Here is a 19727-nt window from a genome sequence, read left to right as displayed (position 1 = left end):
TATGTTAATTAAGCACCTCCACGCAGCAGCGTTACCATATGCAAAGCGAGCAGAACCAACCCCTCCGAGCGCCCCGCAAGAATTAACTTGACATTAAAAAATTGTAAAAAATTCACACAACAAATTGATAATAACCCAAAATTGAGGGGTTGGTCAGAAGCCACGAGGCAAAGACTAAACACATGAAGGTTCAGTCCATGAATAAGTACAGGTTTGGAACGTAAATCACGGATTGCTGGGGGGTACCTCATGTCCGGCAGGACAATCCCGACCTCAATAAAAGCTCTCCAGGTGCCTCTGCTCCTCACACACCTTCAGCTCTCAGCAAGAACGGTGAGTGTCTGGGAAAGGTGGTTCTCCTTGGGCTGTGGGTGAGAAATGAACTGAAATTGTGTGTTTGTGGTGATCTCTGTTGGGCTGGATGGACCTTGAGAGGTTTCTTCCAACCCCAATTGTTCTTTGATTCTATGGCTTTGGGATTCTATGGCTTTGGGATTCTATGGTTTCATGGTTCCATGGGTTTACAATTCTTTGATTTTGTGATTCTATGGTTTCATGATTCCATGGTTTTATGATTCCATGGGTTTACAATTCTTTGATTTTCCAATTCTTTGGTTTTAGGATTCTATGGTTTCATGATTCCACGGGTTTCTGATTCTATGGGTTTCTCATTCCCTGTTTTCCTGATTCCATGGTTTTAGGATTCTATGGTTTCATGATTCCATGGGTTTACAATTCTTTGATTTTCCAGTTCTTTGATTTTAGGATTCTATGATTTCATGATTCCATGGGCTTCTGATTCCATATTTTCCTAGTTCCATGGGTTTACAAATCTTTGGTTTTAGGATTCTATGGCTTCACGATTCCATGGTTTTATGATTCCGTGGGTTTACAATTCTACGGTTTCAGGATTCCATGGGTTTCTGATTCTATGGGTTTCTGATTCCATGGGTTTCTGATTCCATATTTTCCTGATTCCATGGTTTTAGGATTCTATGGTTTCATGATTCCATGGTTTTCTGATTCCATGGGGTTTCTGATTCCCTGTTTTCCTGATCCCACGGTTTTCTGATTCCCTGTTTTCCTGACTCCACGGTTTTCTGATTCCCTGTTTTCCTGATCCCACGGGTTGACCATTCTGTAGTTCCAGGATTCTATGGTTTGATGATTCCACCATCTACAGCTCTCTCTGAAATCCATGTTTTCTTAGCCTGTCAATCTGTTGCCTCTGGCAAAAGGTGGAGAGAGCACAGAGGAAAATGAGCTTCTCGGGGTGGAAATTCAGGCAGGGAACGCCCTGGATGAGCACAGAGCAGACACTTCCCAGAGAGTTCAAACATCTCTGGGACAGCAGCAGCTGGTTCTTGGGTTTCCAACTCCAGACAAAGAAACAGGGCTGGGATGCAGGTCTGGAAAATTTGGAAAGATGTGCTGAATCTCCGAGTCCTTTACATTCCAGGTCCTCTCTCCGACCACCCTCCACTCCTCCCCAACACCATGTGCTCCACTGGCTGCTGCTCCACTGGCTGCTGCTCCGTCGTGAAGAGCAAGACGGTGTGCTGCAGCCCCTGCCCCAGGGTGGTGTGCTGCGAGCCCTGCAAGAAAACCGTCTGCTGCTCGCCGTGCCAGCAGTCCTGCTGCTGCGAGCCCTGCGCCAAAACCGTGTGCTGCGAGCCCTGCAAGAAAACCGTCTGCTGCGACCCGTGCCAGTCCGTGTGCTGTGACCCGTGCCAGAAGCCCTGCTGTGACCCGTGCCAGTCTGTCTGCTGTGACCCGTGCCAGAAGCCGTGCTGTGACCCGTGCCAGTCCGTGTGCTGTGATCCATGCCAGAAACCATGTTGTGACCCATGTCAGACTGTCTGCTGTGACCCCTGTCAGAAGCCCTGCTGTGACCCGTGCCAGACTGTCTGCTGTGACCCGTGCCAGAAGCCATGCTGTGACCCATGCCAGACGGTCTGCTGCGATCCATGCCAGAAGCCATGCTGTGACCCGTGTCAGAAGCCTTGTTGTGATCCATGTCAGACCGTGTGCTGTGACCCGTGCCAGAAGCCGTGCTGCGATCCATGCCAGAAGCCGTGCTGTGACCCGTGCCAGACTGTGTGCTGTGACCCGTGCCAGAAGCCCTGCTGTGACCCGTGCCAGACTGTGTGCTGTGACCCGTGCCAGAAGCCTTGTTGTGATCCATGCCAGAAGCCATGCTGCGATCCATGCCAAACTGTGTGCTGTGACCCGTGCCAGAAGCCCTGCTGTGACCCGTGCCAGACGGTGTGCTGTGACCCGTGCCAGAAGCCCTGCTGCGATCCGTGCCAAACCGTGTGCTGCGATCCATGCCAGAAGCCGTGCTGTGATCCATGCCAAACCGTCTGCTGTGACCCGTGCCAGAAGCCGTGCTGTGACCCGTGCCAGACCGTGTGCTGTGACCCGTGCCAGAAGCCTTGCTGTGACCCGTGCCAGACGGTCTGCTGTGACCCGTGCCAGCAGGTGTGCTGCACCAAGGTGTGCCAGAAGGTGTGCTGCGTGCCGCGGCCCTGCTGCAACCCCTGCTGCAGCCCCTGCTGCTCCTGCGTGGTGAAGAAGCCGGTGGTGGTTTGCTGCACCCCCGTGAGGAAGTGCTGCGTCCCCTGCATCCCCATCCAGCAGTGCTGCGCCAGCCTCAAGAAGAGCTGCTGAGGTGACCTGGGTGGCTCTGCTGAGGTGACCCAAGTGGCTCTGCCAAGGTGACCTTGGTGGCTCTGCTGAGGTGACCTGGGTGGCTCTGCTGAGGTGACCCAGGTGGCTCTGCTGGGGTGACCTGGGTGGCTCTGCTGGGGTGACCCAGGTAGCTCTGCTGAGGTGACCCAGGTGGCTCTGCGGAGGTGACTTGGGTGGCTCTGCCGAGGTGACCCGGGTGGCTCTGCCAAGGTGACCCAGGTGGCTCTGCCAGCTCCAGCCCTGCTGTGCAACCAGGAGGTGGAAAGCTGCTCTTTGCTCACCGTGATGGAGCCAATTCTTAGTGATTTTCTTCTTCTTTTCAAGCTTAAGCTGCTGCTTCTTTCTGTGCTTTAGTTAACGACTGTCTTTAATTACTGACTGTCCTGAGTACACTTGGATTTATACAAACACAATTTATTGGTATGAGGTGTTAGATATTAGTGGGGTTTTCATTCTCCTCTTGGTGTTTGGGAAGCCTTGGCTGTCACTGTGATCACTCTATTTCCTCTCTTGACTTGTAGACAATAAAATTCAGCATTAAGCAAAACCCAACATTTGGTCTTTTGGTTGTTCTTACATGGCTTTGCCCTTCGCTTGTCACTTTGCCCAGAGCTTGTCACTTTGCCCGGAGTTTGTCACTTTGCCCAGGATTTGTCACTTTGCCCAGAGTTTGTCACTTTGCCCAGAGTTTGTCACTTTGCCCAGAGTTTGTCCTTGGATGGGGTTTGGAGCACCCTGGGATGGTGGGAGGTGTCCCATGGGTGGGACTGGATGATCTTTAAAGAGCTTCCCAACCCAAACCACCCCATGATTCCTTCTTGCCCCTCCTGGTCATTCACCTCAGCTCAGGTTTTACCACAAAACTAAAAGGTGGAGTAATTAAAAGCCAAAAAACACAGACTGAATGAGGTGTAATTCCATCCTCTGCAAACACACCATGCCATAAATCATAGAATCCTAGAAAATCCTGGCTTGGAAAGGATCCTCCAGGACCATCCAGTCCAACTCCACCAGGACCATCCAGTCCAACCCCACCAGGACCATCCAGTCCAACTCCACCAGGACCATCCAGTCCAACCCTGGTCCTTCACAGACACCCCAAAAATCCCCTCTGTCCCTGGAGTTGTCCAAACTCCTGGAGCTCTGGCAGCCCTGGGGATGTGATCATTCTCTGGTCAGTGCCCAGAACCTTCTGGGGGAAGAACTTTCCAGAAATCTCCAACCTAGACCTCCCCCAGCCCTGCCCCGACCCCAGGAGAGTTTGGAGCTCAGCCCTGATCCAGGGAAGGGAATTCCAGTAATCCCAGGAGGAATTCACTACTCACTGGACAGCAGGCAGCGTCCTCTTCCCACCACCATCTTCCAAAAACAAAAGCTCAGAAACCCCCGAAATCTTTGGGTGATTTTTACAGGAGCAGAACACTTCCCCCGAGTATTCCTGGACTGCGAGCCTGGAATGAAACTGGGGTTGGCATCCAACTTAAAAACCTCATTCCTAAAATACCAAAGCCGTGAGTCAGCGATGCCTTCCCTCCCTGGCTGGGACTTTCTTTGCTATTAAAATGCAGGACTCAGCTCGGAATTGCAGGGCTGGGGAAATGCCTGGAGGTCTGGCTTGGTTTGCTTCCTCCAACCTTCACACGCATTAAAATAATCTTCTCGACGTGCTTGGCTCTTCTGAAAGCACTCCTGGGGTCTTCAGGGTGGTTTTTATTGATGGCAAATCAGGCTCTAGACAAAGGAAATCCTGCATCCCGTTTTTTAGAAGTGCATTCTGTGAAGGGGATCTTGCAGATATTCATCCAAATTTTTGAGTGATGGGATGGTTGGGGTTGGAAGGGATTTTAAAAATTGTCATTCTGACCTCCCGTCGTGGGCAGAGACACCTCCAGCTGGGCCAGAGCTCCATCCAGCCTGGCCTTGTCCTCTGCTGGAAAAGCTGCAGGAACAGATTCACGAAAGTCCTGCAACTCAAACCCATGGAAGTTTCCAGAGACATCACATTTGACATTCCCTGTGAAAGGGATTTTTTGTAGATGTTGTTTCTGACCCAAGCTAAGGATAAATGGGATTGAACAGCAGGAAAAATGCCATAAATGGGTGGTTCAGCCTGGAGGAGAGATGGGTTTAGATGGGATGTTGGGATAAATCCTTCCCTGGGAGGGTGGGGATGGCCTGGCACAGGTTATTCCATGGATTCCACCAGGTGTTCCGTGGATTCCAACGGGTGTTCCATGGATTCCACCAGGTATTCCATGGATTCCACCAGGTGTTCCGTGGATTCCACCAGGTATTCCATGGATTCCACCAGGTTATTCCATGGATTCCACCAGGTGTTCCATGGATCCCACCAGGTGTTCCGTGGATTCCACCAGATGTTCCATGGATTCCACCAGGTGTTCTATGGATCCCACCAGGGGTTCCATGGATTCCACCAGGTGTTCCATGGATCCCACCAGGTGTTCCGTGGATTCCACCAGATGTTCCATGGATTCCACCAGGTGTTCCAGGCTGGATGAGGCTTGGAGCAACCCGGGATGGTGGAAGTTCTCCCTGCCCACCCAGGAGGGTTGGACTGGATGACTTTTAGGGTTCTCTTCCAGCCCAAACCATTCCGTGTTTCCATGGCTCTGACTTTGGGATCATCTCGGCCAACAGGACAACAATAAAACATGACAAAAATGTGATAAAATCACCATCAAAATGCGATAAAAATGTGATAAAAACACGACAAAAACGTGATAAAAACACCATAAAAATGCTATAAAAACGCGATGAATGATTGATTCAGGGGAGATGTTTGAGGCTTTACACAAGGAGGATGTTTTTTCCTGCAGGCAACTCGTGGTGATTACGGAGTGACCCAAACAATGCTCCCCTGGGGACAATTCCAGAAGGGACAGCCAGCGTCACGGGAGGTCGTGGTCACATCCTGGAGAGGCAGATGCTGTCCCTGTCACCAAGGTCATCTGTCACCACATCAGCCGCACAGTCAGGGTCTGCTGAAGGTGACTGCAGCCCCTCCCTGCCTCAGCATCCTGGAATTCCCATCTTTTACTGGGAATCTTTCCCTCAGAAAATGGGATTTGTGGAACCAACAGAGGAAATCCCTCACGTGTGCACAGATGCTTTGAAAGCTGCTTGGTTTAGACTCCATCCATCCACTTTCCATGGACGAAAATTTTAAAAAATCTTAACAATGCAACAAAAATTAAAAACAGGGAGTGTGAGGATGCAGAACCCTGAAGGGAGACCCAAGAGCAAGGCTGAGAAAGGGGAAATCTCAGCCTAAACTTTGACCACAGGGGCAGGGAAAAAATGATCCCTGTTGTCCAAAAGTCCAGTGGTCCCCAAAAAATCCCAGCCAAGGGCAGAAAAAAAAAATCTCCACTGACCAAGAGTTTCCAGTGGTCCCCAAAAAATCCCAGCCAAGGGCAGAGGGGACACCTGAGCCATGACATCTCCAAGTTCCAGGCATGGTTGTCCCACTGGTTCAGCATCCAGCTCGCCCCGGGCGCATTGCTGAGCGTCCCCGTGTCCCAAGGTCACCCCTGGGGTCATTCCTGGGGAATCCCATTCCGGATGGGAATACCTCAGCGCTCCCTCCCTCCGCTCCCATCAACGCAAATCCATTAGAAAAATTTGCATCTGTTGTCCCTCTGGACGGCTAATTATGGGGAACAATTAGGCGGTGAGCAAACAGAAAGAGGCAAAGATTAAACACCGGAAGGAGATCAGCCCGGTGATCCAGGGGAGTCGGGATGGCCGAGGGATGCCTCATTTCCAGGGGAGGAGGCTCTGGAGAGTATAAAAAGCTCCCCAGGGGTCTCCATTCCATCATCTCCACTCCTCCTCTCCTGTCTCCACTGCTCAGCAGGGTAAGTTGGACTTTGCTCCTCACCTTGACTTTGGGACTTTGCTCCTCACCTTTATTTTGGGACTTTGCTGTGTTTCCGTGGGGTTCTCCAGGATTTCCTGGGCTGTCTGGTTTAGGGCTGGATTTGGGATCCTGTAGAATTTGGAATCCTGTAGAGGATTTGGGATCACAGATTGGTTTTGGGATCACAGGTTGGTTTTGGGTGCAGCTGGGTGGTTCCTCTCTGGCAGAACCTTCTGCCCAAAGCAGAGTCCAACGCAGGAATGTCCAGAGACAGCCTGTCCTGGGATTCTGGACACCAGTTTGGGGTGGATTTTGGGACAAAATTGAGGTTTTGCCTCAACCTCTGGGCGATTCAAGCAGACAAAAACCCCAAATCTCCGTTTCCCTCGCAGCTTTGCCTCCACTCCCACCTCCACGATGAGCGGATGCTGCGGCGGCGGCAATAACAGCTACTCCGTGTGCTGCTACAGCAGCCCCAAGAGCTGCAAGAGGCCCATGTGCTGCAGCCCCATGCAGTGCTGCAGCCCCTGCTGCAGCCCCTGCTGCATGCCCATGCAGTCCTGCTGCATGCCCATGCCCATGTCCTGCTGCTACACCATCAGCAGCAACAACAACGGCTGCTGCTGCGGCGGCAACGGCGGCTGCTGCGGCGGCAACTGAGCTCCTTCCGCCTGGGATTTGGATGTGGAAAACCCCAGAGTGCTCTTCCTCCCGTGCCTAGAGACTAGAATTCCTCCTCTTCTCCTCCCTGCCTTCACCCCGTGTGTGTGATTTTCCCCGAAGTCGCTGCCCTGGGATTTATTTCCTCGCCGGCGCTGCTGCTGCTCTTCGTTTTCCTCTCGGTGTTTGGGATGTTTCGCTCCTTCCGTCGCTGCTTTGCTCTGATCTGCGTGGAAAAACCCCAATAAAACCTGTAGTTTTGTGACCCCTGCAACCTCCCGGTGTTGCTCTGTTTGTTCTGAGGGTTTTGCTGCATTTTTTGCCTTTTTCTGGTGGTTTTTTTTCCCGGAGCTGAGATTCTCCAAGGGGTTCCCTAGAGGGGGATTTCCTAATCAGAAAATCAGATCCTCCCTGAGGCATCAGTTCAAAGCCCAGCTGAGTTTCTGGTACCTCTGGGGGAGATATTTCTCCTCTCAGTGTGAAATTATAAAGAAATAGGAAGAAAATAGGAGAATAAAAGGTTGTGTGGAGATCTCAGAGCTCCTCCCAGGATCTGCAGGGAAGCTGGAGAGGGAATTTTCCTCATGAATTGGAGTTACAGAACCCAGGGAATGGGGTCAGAGGGGGATTGGGGTTGGATTTTGGGATAAATCCTTCCCTGGGAGGGTGGGGAGGCTCTGGCTCAGGGAATTCCATGGATTCCCAATCCCTGGGAATGTCCAAAGCCAGGCTGGACAGGGCTTGGAGCACCCTGGGGCGGTGGAAGGTGTCACCATGGCAGGGATGTAACCGGATGACATTTAAGGTATTTTCCAACCCAAACCAGTCTCTGATTCCATGGAAATAATTCCCAAACTGACCAAGGATGGGAATGTTTGCAAAACATCCTGACCAGGAAATCTCCACGGAGTTCCTCCAGCTGAAGATTTGCCTAAGAACACACAGAGAGTCCCTGCAATGTCCCCTCAGGACCCACAGAGTCCCTGCAATGTCCCCTCAGGACCCACAGAGTCCCTGCAATGTCCCCTCAGGATGCACAGAGTCCCTGCAATGTCCCCTCAGGACCCACAGAGTCCCTGCAATGTCCCCTCACATGGAGGTCTCTCTGCCACGCCGAGTGACAAATATTGGGCTGAAGTTCTAAAACAAACTCTGAGAAACCTCTGCTGTCACCGAGAGTCACTCGGGGCTGAACCAAATCCCTCCAGGTCTGCAGTAAAACCCTTTTTATGCATTTCTTGCCCTTTTCTGATGCTCTTCCCACCCTGCTTCATCCCCTTTTTCCCGCTGGGATCCAAATTCAGCTCCCAAAGGCAATCTGAGTTTCTCAGCCACACCAGGAGCTGTGCAGGGTGGGAAATGTCCACCTCGATCTCCCTCCTCACACTCACAGGGTTTGCCGATGGAAAATTCCCCTCAGGAGGCAGAAATTCCCTGTTTCCCTTTGCTTCTGCCCCATTAATTCCTCGTAAATTAATTAATGGATCTGTCCAAGCGCAATTCTCTCTCCTAGCAGGAAGGAAATGTCAGGAGAACTCACAACCACCTGCGCTGCTCCTGCAGCAATTCCCTCCAGGGATTTCTCTCGTGCCAGGGCAGGAGCTGCTGGCATTTCCTGCAGGGATGAAACACCTCAAAAATCCCATTTTTCTGCCCCTCGCCCTGCAGAGAGAGCAGACCGAGGGTTTGTCACCGTCCTGGAGCTGAGCCCAGCTCACCCGGGCTGTCCCCAGCAGCCTGGGATCCCCGAGGATGTCCGGCGAACTGGCCGGGCAGGATCAGCCATCCTCTCATTAGCTCTCAGGATAATGCGGCAAAGTCCTCACCCGAGAGCTGCAATTTCACACCGAAAAAATCCCTCCCGAAATTCCTCCTGAAATTCCTCCCGAAATTCCTCCCAAAACTCCTCCCCGCTGCTCCTGCCAGGGCTCGGCTGCCCAAGGCTCTGCCTTGCCCTGACCTCCCTGCCTTCCTCTTTCCCTCCCAGAAAATATTTCCACCTCGCCCGAGTCTCTTCCCGAGTCTCTGCCTCCCACTCAGCTCCACCAGAGCGGTTTCTGCGCTGAGCGACTCTCTTCTTCCTCAGTCTTCTCTACCTTTGGTTCATCCTGAGCTCCAAAAAATCCCCTCAATCCTCTCAATCACCTCCCAGGTTCACCCTGAGCTCCAACAATCCCCTCAATCACCTCCCAACACCCACAGAGGGTCCTGAAAAACTCCAAACTTCTCCAGGGGTGTTCTGCTGAGGATTCCAGGTTTCAGGATTTCAGGGTTTCAGGTTTTAGGATTTCAGGATTTCAGGATTCCAGGATTTCAGGATTTCAGGATTTCAGGATTCAGGATTTCAGGATTCCAGGATTTCAGGGTTCCAGGATTTCAGGGTTCTGCTGGATCCTAGCTGGATGCCAGGAGAAGCTGCAGGAGGGAAATGTTGAATTGGGGTGAATCACACCCAACCCCAGAGCTGCCAGAGTTTCACCTTTCCATTAAATATTAATAAAAATACCTCTGCCGCTGGAAATCAATGAATAAAACAAGAGCTTCCCAAACCTGGAAGTGTCCAGGGGCAGGCTGGATGGAGCTCTGAGCTCTAGCTGGACTCGTTGGAGTTGGAATTGGTGACCTTCAAGGTTCTTCCCAACCCAAACCCAAACCCAAACCCAAACCCAAACCCAAACCCAAACCATTCCACGCCGATTTTTCACAGTCACAAGCTCCTGACCATCCCAGGACATCCCAAACTCCTCACTTTAGGTCCATTCCGGTGACCAAACCAAACAACCCCATTTTCCTGACATTTCCCCAATTTGTCCCAAACGCCATTCCCATGAAACAACCGTCACGACGCCGAATTTCGGCTTTGTCTCCAGCACTGACTCAGCGCCAGGCGCTGCTGAGTCAACCCGGGTCACCTCAGCCCAGCAGATACGAAGCCACATTTTTTGGCTCCCTGGCAAGGTTGTGGGAAGGACAAATCCACCCAAACCCACGGAGCCCTTTGATTATCTCCAGGCTGAACCGTGACGAGGCAGAACGAAGGTGGTGATCAGCGGTAATGAGGCGAAATGCAAATTCCAGGCGACACATAGGGCTAAAAAATATGGGTTTGGAGGGATGGACAGGGAAGCTGGGATGGTCAGTGGCTGTCTCACTTCCAGGAGGAAGGATGGACGGGAGTATAAAAGGGCTGCAGGCCCAGCTGGATTCATTCGCTCGTCTCCTCCCTTCGCCTCTCCTCACTCTTCAGCAGGGTAAGTGAGAATTCCTAACCCTTCCTCTGATCCCAAAAGGGAATTTTGGGTGTCATAGTGGTGTTTGAGTGCAGCTGGGGGTCTGGGATGGGTTTGGAGTCGGGAATTTTGGGTATCATAGCAGTGTCCAGGTATAGCTGGTGATCTGGGATGGGGTTGGAATTGGGAATTTTGGATATCACAGTGGTGTCCAGGTATAGCTGGGGATGTGGGATGGGCTTGGAGTCGGGAATTTTGGATATCTTATAGCAGTGTCCAGGTATAGCTGGGGATGTGGGATGGGGTTGGAATTGGGAATTTTGGATATTTTATAGCAGTGTCCGAGTACAGCTGGGGATGTGGGATGGGGTTGGAATTGGGAATTTTGGATATCATAGAACTGTCCAGGTACACCTGGGGATTTGGTATGGGCTTGGAACTGGGAATTTTGGATATCTTGTAACAGTGTCCAAGTACTACTGGGGATCTGGGATGGGTTTGAAATTGGGAATTTTGGATATTTTATAACAGTGTCCCATACAGCTGGGGATCTGGGATGGGGTTGGAGTTAGGATTTTACAAACTCTGCACGAGGATTTACAGGGATGAGCTGGAATTGTTCAGAGAAACTCTCAGAGCATCCCCAGGGCCGTGCAGGGGAAGGGGACAGAGAACCTTCCAGAAGGTCGAGGCCTCAGGGAGGGATTGCCTCTCCCAACACACCAGGGATGCTCTGGAAGCTTCACTGGTCACCTGAACCTCGATAAAAACCCAGAGCAGCTTCAGCCAAACAACACACCGCTGGCTTTTCCCTCCTCAAACCCCAAACCCAAATTTACCAACAGAGCCCTGAGTTAACCCCTCATTCCCCAACCTCTGCTCTCCTCCTCCCAGCTCCTCCACCGGCCCAAGATGCCCAACGGAGGCTGCGGCTGCTGCGGCAACAACAACAACAGCTACTCCGTGTGCTGCTACAGCACCCCGCGGTACTGCAAGAGGCCCATGTGCTGCAGCCCCATGCAGTGCTGCAGCCCCTGCTGCATGCCCGCGCAGTCCTGCTGCATGCCCATGTCCTGCTGCTACACCATCAGCAGCAACAACAACAGCGGCTGCTGCGGCGGCTGCTGCGGCGGGAACTGAGATATCGCAATTCCGTCTCGGATTTGGATGTGGAAAACGCCCTGAGTGCTCTTCACCCTGTAGGATTTTCTCCTCTTCACCCTGTAGGATTTTCTCCTCTTCACCCTGTAGGATTTTCTCCTCTTCACCCTGTAGGATTTTCTCCTCTTTTAGCCCCAAATTTCTGCCCGGCGAGTTGCTGCTGATCTCCGTTTCCCTCTCGGTGTGTGGGACGATCCCTGCTGGCCACTTCCCGCTCTCCCTCCTCTGCCTTTAATCCCCAATTAGTCATGAAACAATAAAATTTGCGATCCTGCAACCCGCCGGGTTATGTTTATTCATTTATCTTTATCCTTTAAACGGTAGCTCCGGCGGGAGAGGTGTTTAGCCTCTTTGCCTAATTGATTAATGTAATTAATTTTGCATGTTTGTCACCCTGCTGGTGACGACACCCCGGTGGACCTGGTGAACTGCCTGGGCTCACCTGGGGGAAAATGGGACTTGAGAGGGAAAAATGTCACCTCAGCAGGAGGAGCATCAGTGCAATTCCATCTTTCTCCTGCTGGTTGGAAAATCCATTTCACAATCAAAGCATCTCTGAGGTCCTAAAGCCAGAGCTGAAGGTCTTTTTTTCTGGAAAAAATTCCTTTTTTTCCCAGAGAATTTGCTGATCTTTAAAGGATTTGAATGGATTAAACAGACCAGCGGGCGAGGGAGGAAGGGAATCACTGGAAGGTTTGGAGGTTATGGAATCACAGGATTGTTCAGGGTGGAGGAGAACTTAAATCTCATCCAGTCTCACCCTCTGCCAGCCCAGGCTGCTCCGGAAATTCTGAGTCGCTTTCTCTGGGTTCTGTGATTCAAACCCAAATTCCACCCGGCAGAGCTCTGAGCATCCTTTCCAGAGCCATGGAAATGCCTTTGGAACATCCCGGGGTTCCCGCGAGAGGAATTTTCCTGGTGGTTAAAATGTGAGAAACTTTAAATGTGAGAAACTTTAAATGTGAGAAACTTTAAGGGGCGAAATCCAGAAATCCAATATTCCCACCTGGTGATCTGTGAAACCCTCGGGAAGTGATGCCAAAACTCTAATGTGAAAAAAAAAAAAATCCAAACCAAACATAATGAGTTCTAAACCCGAAATCCTGCTTGGCCCTGACAGATTCCAAGATTTTTTTCCATCTTTCCACGCGAATCCCGCGGCTTCCTGCCAGGCGATTCCTGCAGAACAAACGGCAGCAGAGCCCTGTCGGGTGCCAGCGTCACACCCCGGGATTCTGCACATGCTTTTCGCGGTGATTCAAACCCAAATTCCGCCCGGCAGAGCTCGGAGCATCCTTTCCAGAGCCATGGAAATGCCTTTGGAGCTCCCCGGGGTTCCCGCGAGAGGAATTTTCCTGGTGGTTCAAAGACGTCTCGGCCACAGAAATGTAAAACGGAGCAGCTGCACCGAGCGGGAATCAAAGCAAAAATGTGAGAGGTGGACGGGGATTGTTGGGGTGTGAGGTCATCGCTCCTCTGCTGTCCTCATTCCAGCCTTTCCACGCATAAAAGGATTTTCCTGCTGTCACCAGCTGAGCTGCTCCACGCTTGGAAGGGAATTAATTAACTTAAATCAGGGAATGAATGTAAAATCCCCAGCCTGCCGTGGTTCCTGATATCCACAGGGATCCTGGATTCACCTCTCCTGTCATCCCCGGGAACAATCCCTGCTGCTCCGGGGTCACCCTGGGTCCCCAACCCTTCCTCTGAAGGGCTCCGGGGCTTTTCCGTGGTTTTCCCACTGCCACGGGAGAATCCTGAGGGGTGAATCACTCAGCATCGCGGCATCCCAGCTATCCCGGAATCCCATCTGACTAACGCCAGCCCATCCGAGCACGGGAATTAATTAATTTAAATCAGGGAATGAGCGCAAAATCCCCAGCCTGCCGCGGTGTCCGGGGGAATCCTGGATCCACCTCTCCTGCCACCCCCAGGGACAACCCCTGCTGCTCCCGGGGACACCCTGGGACACCTCTGGAGGACTCTTTCCGTGGTTTTCCCACTGCCACGGGAGAATCCTCTGGGGCGAATCACTCAGCATCGCGGCATCCCAGCTATCCCGGGATCCCATCTGACTAACGCCAGTCCATCCGAGCATGACCAGTGATGGGATAATGGGCAGAGCAGCGCTGAGAGCGGGGCAGGCGCTAATTGGGGCTGATTAATCAACAGCGAGGAGCAAAACACACACACGGCAGCGGCCTCAGAGCTCAGCTATTAATTCCCAGGACATGTCTCACTCGCAGCGCAGCTCTGCCTCGTATAAAAGCTTTCAGCCCCAGCTCTGCGCTCAGGACTGATTCCCTGCTCTGCCCGGCTGTCTTCGCTCGCAGGGTGAGTTGGATTCTCTCAGCTCTCTCCGATTCCGCAGTTTTTTCATGGAAATAGCAAAAAAAACCCCAACGTGTCGGTGGTTTGTTTTCTTTTTCCCAGGGTGTTTATTCCCGAGGGATTGGTCATCCTCGGAGGATTTGTGAGTCATGGGAGGAGCAGCTCCGGGGGGAATTGGGGGCTCAGCCGGGAGGAAAGGGGGTCAGGGTGACCTTGTGGCTCTGACAGCTCCCTGGCAGGAGGGGATTTGGGATTTGATCCCAGGGAACAGGGACGGGACGAGAGGGAATGGCCGGGGGAGGGTCAGGTGGACATCAGGAGGAATTTCCTCCTGGAAAGAGTGGTCAGCAGCTGCCCAGGGAGGTTTGGATTGTCCCTCCTGGAGGTGTCCAGGGAATTCCTGGATGTGGCACTGGCTGAAGGGATATTGATCCATTCCAGGCTGGACTCGATAACCCCGGCATTCCCTCCCGACCCCAATAACTCCCCGATTCTCCCATCTCTGCCCAGGATGCTCCAACAGAAAGGCTGCACCGACCACTCCCCGTGCTGCGACCACAAGGGCTGGACATGGCCGAGCCCCTCCGGCCACTGCCCCGAGCTCCCCGGGAGCTGCCCTGACCGCGGCAGCCTCAGCCACGACCTGGAGGGTTCCTGCCAGAGCTCGCCGCGGGGCTGCCAGCCCTGCCCGGCCCCGCCGAGCTGCAAGCCGCGGCGGCGGGTGGAGGTGAGCCCGGTGCCCCCCGTGCGCCCCCCGCCCGTCAAGATCCACCGCCGCCCGCTGCAGCAACACCGCCCGTGCCCGCCGGAGCCGGAGAGCTGCGGGAAGCCGCGGCGGCGGGTGGAGCAGAGTCCCGAGGAGGATGAGGAGCCGCCGGTGGTGCTGCAGCCGCTGCCGCATCGCTGTCCTTGTCCCCAGCGCTATCCCCGGCCCGTGCCCTGCTGTCCCAGACCGGTGTCCAGCTGTCCCCGGCCAGTGCCCTGCTGTCCCAGACCAGCGTCCTGCCGCCCCCGGCCCGTCCAGCGCTGCTGTCCGGCCGCTGTCCCCCTGCCCTCCGACCACCAGCAGCACAAGCAGGTCACTCTCCCGCCGCTCTGCGTGAAGAGCTGAGCCCGGGGGGGATTCACGAGCCCAGGGGGGATTCACTCGCCCGGGGGGGATTCACTCGCCCAGGGGGGATTCACTCGCCCGGGGGGGATTCACTCGCCCGGGGGGGATTCACTCGCCCAGGGGGGATTCACTCGCCCGGGGGGGATTCACTCGCCCCCAGCCCCAGGATGATCTCGGGGATCATCGCCGCTCTTTGCACATCCAGTTTGGGGTCCGCGGTTCCCCGCTCGGCACTGACACTTTAAATTCCCAGCCTCGTCCCCTGCCGGCTCTCGGTGCTCCCGGGGAAGGACAGCTCGGTTTGGCCCTTCCCGGTGGAGGAACAGCGAGGATTTGTCTCCTCCCGGGAGTTCGCTGTGGTCCCGAGGCTGTTTGAAAGCAGCGCCAGGACTTTAATATGAAAAAAAATTAATATTTGTGGTCAAGAACTCCTGCGATTTCATCTCCTCCCCGCGAATTCCAGAATAAAGTTGAAAAACGTTCAGCAAACCCTCAGTTCCTTTATTTCTTACCCCAACAAGCATCACCAGCGTTGCCACGAGAAGATGCCGAAAGCCATTAAAACTCTCACAGGGAAATTTGTCCATTCAAATCAGAATCAGAGCTCCCAGAATTTAAATCAGAATCAGATTTAAATCCTCCCGCCGAGGTTCACCTGGACACATCCAGGCACAAATATTCTCTCAGCGCCTTCATCCCCCGGACAGGAGCAGCGCAGGGGGAAGACATCCTCATTTCAGTGTTAATTAAGATAATGAGCGCGTAGCCCGGCAGGGAGGTGTGGCTGTGCATGCCGCGGATGCCTTTTCACTGCTGCAGGAAGGCGCAGGTCAGGATTCTCCTTCTCTCTGCCGGAGCATCGTCCCATTGAAATGTAAATCGCGCTTTAAAATGCAAATCGTGCATTAAAATGTAAAATGTTGTTTCTCTGCTGTGTCCTCACACAACCGCCGCGGAGAGCCGGAAAGGGGAAAAGGGAATTCATACTCGTTTTCTTCGCCGCAGCAATTTATTTTTATTTCGTTTATGGCAAATAAAAAACCACTCGCCTGTGGAATTTAACTCCGGAGAGCTCTTTTTTTATTAGGGATTTTCTTCCCAGCCTTTTCCCAGTTCCCGGTGAGGTGATTCAGAGCCCACAGACCAAGGGCCAGCTCAGCCCTCACTGCCAGGTCATCCTTGGTCCAGTTTGTGTTCCAAACTGCTTTTCACCAACTCTCCCACCCCAGTTAAATCATCCCAGTTATCCCCATCCCATCCCAGTTATCCATCCCAGTTACCCCATCCCATTACCCCAATCCCATCACCCCATCCCAGTTATCCATCCCATTATCCCAATCCCATGTACCCATCCCATTCCCCCAATCCCATTATCCCAATCCCAGTTCCCCCATCCCATTATCCCATCCCATTATCCCAATCCCATTATCCCATCCCATTATCCCAATTCCATCACCCCATCCCAGCCATTCCTGCAGGAATTCCAGCTGCTCCCCCCAGCTCGAGGATTTCCCAAGCCCATCCCATGCTCCAGAGCTTTCATGGAGACCTTAAACATCACCAGAACCAGAATTGGCATCTTTTTCACCCCCTCGTGGTTCATCCACACAGTCCAAGCTTCACCCCAAGGCTGCTGTGGGAGATTGGGCTAAAAACCCTAAATAAGTTGGGCAGCCTCATCCCTCAGAGTCATGGAATCGTGGAATGGTTTTGGGGTGGGAAAAACCCCAAAACACCATCGTGGGGATGGGGTGAAGGGCAGATGGAGTGCAGAAATAGAAAACAGAATCATGGAATGGTTTTGGGGTGGGAAAAACCTCAAAAGAGCTTATTGGGGATGGAGTGAGGGGCAGGCCTGGAATGGAGAAATGGAGAAGAAATAGAATTATGGAATGGATTTGGGGTGGGAAAAACCTCAAAACACCATCGTGGGGATGGAGTGAGGGGCAGATGGAGTGTAGAAATAGAGAAGAAACAGAATAATGGAATCATGGAATCATGGAATGGTTTTGGGGTGGAAAAACCTCAAAAGAGCTTATTGGGGATGGAGTGAGGGGTGAGCCTGGAATGGAGAAATGGAGAAGAAATAGAATTATGGAATGGATTTGGGGTGGGAAAAACCTCAAAACACCATCGTGGGGATGGGGTGAGGGCAGGTCTGGAGTGCAGAAATAGAGAAGAAACAGAACCATGGAACGGTTTGGGTCAGAAGGACCTCAAGGATTATCTCATCCCAACTCCCACAGGCAGACAGCAACACCTTCCTTCCGCTATCCCAACCCGGCCTGGGACACTTCCCGGGGTGAGGCAGCCAGGAATTCCCTGGAAAACCTGCGTCAGGCGCTGCACAGACCCAACCCCACATCACCGAGCACTTCTGGTGACTCCGAGCTGCTCTTCCCATCACCTGCTGGTGCTTCACCTGGAAACGCAGCGGGAAGGGAGGGCTGGACCGGAGCCGGGCTGTGACATCTCCTGACTCACAGGTCACCCGGCAGGGCCCCGGTCCCCTGCGCAGGGTGAATAATCCGTTTATTACCTGTCTCACCCGGACAGAGCGCGGCTTAAGCCGTGCCAGGCTTTTATGTGCCCCGCTGGGGACTGATGTGGTAATTAAAAGATGCTTATCAGAAATCGTGAGTCAAGCCGAGCGGTGCCAAGCACTGGGAACAGCATCCGAATGGAGGAGATGTTTTGCTAATAAATAATTTAGTCCTCGTTCCTGCCGCGTGTTTCACGTTCAGGGGAACATTTGGGACTCTATAAAAGCCCTCAGCCCCTCGGCTCGTCACATTCTGCTCCCCTGGGCAGCTCCTGCCTTCTCTGGAGAACTGGTGAGACACAGCTGGGTTCCTTCTTGGATGGATGTGGATTTGGGGTCAAATCCGAAGGGTCACTCTGACCCTTCAGCCCTCGCTGTGCCCCCGGGGTGAAGGGCTGAGTCCTCCCGCGGGGCTGCGGTGGGGTTGGCAGCGGTGACACCACTCTGCGTGGTGTTTTGGGGTTGGGTTTGTTCCTGGGAGGGAAAAATTGAAACTGAAGGTCAGAATGAGGGTTTGGATGTATCTGAGCAGCGCTGGGCGACTGCAGGAATTCCCTGCGCGTCTCAGGGTTAATTAATTAATTAATCTCAAGATTAGCCCATTGCAGGTTGCAGAATTTCAATGGAAAACCAGGAAATAGTGACTCCAGCTTGTCTCTTCCCCAGGTTTTTCCCCACGACCCGAACATGATTTACTCCTCCGGAAGAGAATCCTTCTTCAACCTCAACTCCACCTGGTACGACCCGTCGGGCTCCTGGCTGGACACACGGCGAACTCCCTTCCGCTACGGCTACTCGACCTGCTGCTCCTCGGGCTGCGAGGGCGAGGGCGCCGAGGGCATGCGGGGCCACGACTACCGCTGCTATGGCTACCGGCAGCCCCGCTGCGGCGAGCGCTGCCACGGCGGGTCGGGATCGGCGGGGTCGTGCCACGGGTGCGTCAGGAGGCCGACCTACAGCTCTGGGGGGTCTGGGGGCTGCCAGGGCTACGGGAGGTCGGTGTGCTCCGAGAGGTGTCACGGATCGTCGGGGTCGTGCCACGGAGGGGGATCCGGATGCGTCAGGAGGCCGACCTACAGCTACGGGGGCTCCGGGGGCTGCCAGGGCTACGGGAGGTCCGTGTGCTCAGAGAGGTGTCGGTTGGGGGGGGGTGGGGGGTGTGTGTGGGGTGCCACTCGGGGGGACAGGGGGGGAAGCCGTGCTGCGGGAAACCCGCGCAGAGCATCCCCGTGCAGGTTTGTCCCCAGCCGGTGCAGGTTTGTCCCCAGCCAGTCCAGACCTGTCCCTGTCCCGCTCCGGTGCAGGTCTGTCCCCCTCCTTGTCCTCCCCAGGTGAAGCAGGTCTGTCCCCGTCCCTGTCCCCCCCAGGTGAAGCAGGTCTGTCCCCCGCCGGTTCAGGTCTGTCCCCCTCCCTGTCCCCCGCCGGTGAAGCAGAGCTGTGCTCCTGTCCCCAAGGGCATTCCTCGCCCGCAGCAGAAGATCTGCAAAATCCCAGCCCAGAAGACCAAATAAAACCCGCTTGGATTGAGGGGAAATGAAGGGAATTTGTCGCTCCCGCCCCGCCGCTCTGCCCTGCGCTGTCACCCGTCTGTCGCTCTGCTCGTAACGCGCTCTCAAGGTGTGACCCACAGCCTCTGGGAAATTCAAAATGCTCTTCTCCTCCCTGTTTCCCAGCAGGCGTGGAGGCAATAAAAATTCTGCTCAAAACCTCCTCTCGTCTGTGGTTTTTCCTCTCCATCCCTCCGAGAGGCTCCTGGTCCTTCTGGTGGCCGCAGGTGGCTTTGCAGCGACTCGGGTTGGTTCCACCTGGTGGCTCCTCAGTGCCACTCCGGGCGAGTTCCCGGCTGGGAAGTGACAATTTCCATCGTGGAGTGTTGGTGAAAAAGTGTAATTATTAATAAAGTCGTGTGGAAAAAAAAAAAATAATCAGAGAGGGGGAAAGCAGAGGGTCTCCCTGGCACAGCTGGATTTGCACCAGAAACCTCCAAAACAAGCAGAAAAAAAAAAAAAACTGGAAAAAAATGCAGGAAGATGATTCAGGAATGGCCCGAAGTGACAGTTTCCATCATGGAGCATTGGTGAAAAAGTGTAATTAATTATTAATAAAGTCGTGTGGAAAAAA

General features: G+C 53.5%; 4 protein-coding genes across 4 annotated transcripts; all 4 read left to right on the top strand.

The window, feature by feature from the left end:
• Window positions 1–1497: 1497 nt before the first annotated feature.
• Window positions 1498–3113, top strand: LOC146427303 (uncharacterized). The gene has a single exon (XM_085082412.1). The coding sequence runs from the start codon at window positions 1498–1500 to the stop codon at window positions 2668–2670; it is 1173 nt and encodes a 390-aa protein (XP_084938538.1). The 3' UTR covers window positions 2671–3113.
• Window positions 3114–6316: 3203 nt separating this feature from the next.
• Window positions 6317–11601, top strand: LOC146427302 (uncharacterized). Its single transcript, XM_085082208.1, has 4 exons — window positions 6317–6569; window positions 6964–7223; window positions 8900–8985; window positions 11356–11601. The coding sequence occupies exons 2-4, from the start codon at window positions 6989–6991 to the stop codon at window positions 11599–11601; spliced, it is 567 nt and encodes a 188-aa protein (XP_084938334.1). The 5' UTR covers window positions 6317–6569; window positions 6964–6988.
• A 2052-nt stretch (window positions 11602–13653) lies between these two features.
• Window positions 13654–16075, top strand: AMELX (amelogenin X-linked). Its single transcript, XM_085082315.1, has 2 exons — window positions 13654–13956; window positions 14464–16075. Exon 2 carries the CDS (start codon window positions 14465–14467, stop codon window positions 15062–15064), a length of 600 nt encoding a protein of 199 aa, XP_084938441.1. The 5' UTR covers window positions 13654–13956; window position 14464; the 3' UTR covers window positions 15065–16075.
• Window positions 16076–17835: 1760 nt separating this feature from the next.
• On the top strand, window positions 17836–19273 carry LOC146427300 (uncharacterized). Its single transcript, XM_085082226.1, has 3 exons — window positions 17836–17898; window positions 18273–18738; window positions 18774–19273. Exons 2-3 carry the CDS (start codon window positions 18294–18296, stop codon window positions 19115–19117), a joined length of 789 nt encoding a protein of 262 aa, XP_084938352.1. The 5' UTR covers window positions 17836–17898; window positions 18273–18293; the 3' UTR covers window positions 19118–19273.
• The last annotated feature ends 454 nt before the right edge of the window (window positions 19274–19727 follow it).

The sequence above is a fragment of the Lichenostomus cassidix genome, chromosome 25 (assembly GCF_008360975.1).
Source record: "Lichenostomus cassidix isolate B80296 chromosome 25, HeHo_3.0, whole genome shotgun sequence".
NCBI classification, from domain to species: Eukaryota; Metazoa; Chordata; class Aves; order Passeriformes; family Meliphagidae; genus Lichenostomus; species Lichenostomus cassidix.
Note: the sequence above shows the minus strand (reverse complement) of the source record. Positions and strands in the feature narration are given on the sequence as shown.

Bases quoted from the DNA above. Each gene is read 5' to 3' on its own strand.
- LOC146427300 (XM_085082226.1), top strand. From the start codon at position 18,294: ATGATTTACTCCTCCGGAAGAGAATCCTTCTTCAACCTCAACTCCACC. The intron at 18,739-18,773 runs GGTGTCGGTTGG...GGGTGTGTGTGG, and splicing joins GAGGTCCGTGTGCTCAGAGA to GGTGCCACTCGGGGGGACAG.
- LOC146427302 (XM_085082208.1), top strand. From the start codon at position 6,989: ATGAGCGGATGCTGCGGCGGCGGCAATAACAGCTACTCCGTGTGCTGC. The intron at 7,224-8,899 runs GCAACTGAGCTC...CTCGCCCTGCAG, and splicing joins CAACGGCGGCTGCTGCGGCG to AGAGAGCAGACCGAGGGTTT. The intron at 8,986-11,355 runs GTCCGGCGAACT...TCCTCCTCCCAG, and splicing joins AGCCTGGGATCCCCGAGGAT to CTCCTCCACCGGCCCAAGAT.
- LOC146427303 (XM_085082412.1), top strand. From the start codon at position 1,498: ATGTGCTCCACTGGCTGCTGCTCCACTGGCTGCTGCTCCGTCGTGAAG.
- AMELX (XM_085082315.1), top strand. From the start codon at position 14,465: ATGCTCCAACAGAAAGGCTGCACCGACCACTCCCCGTGCTGCGACCAC.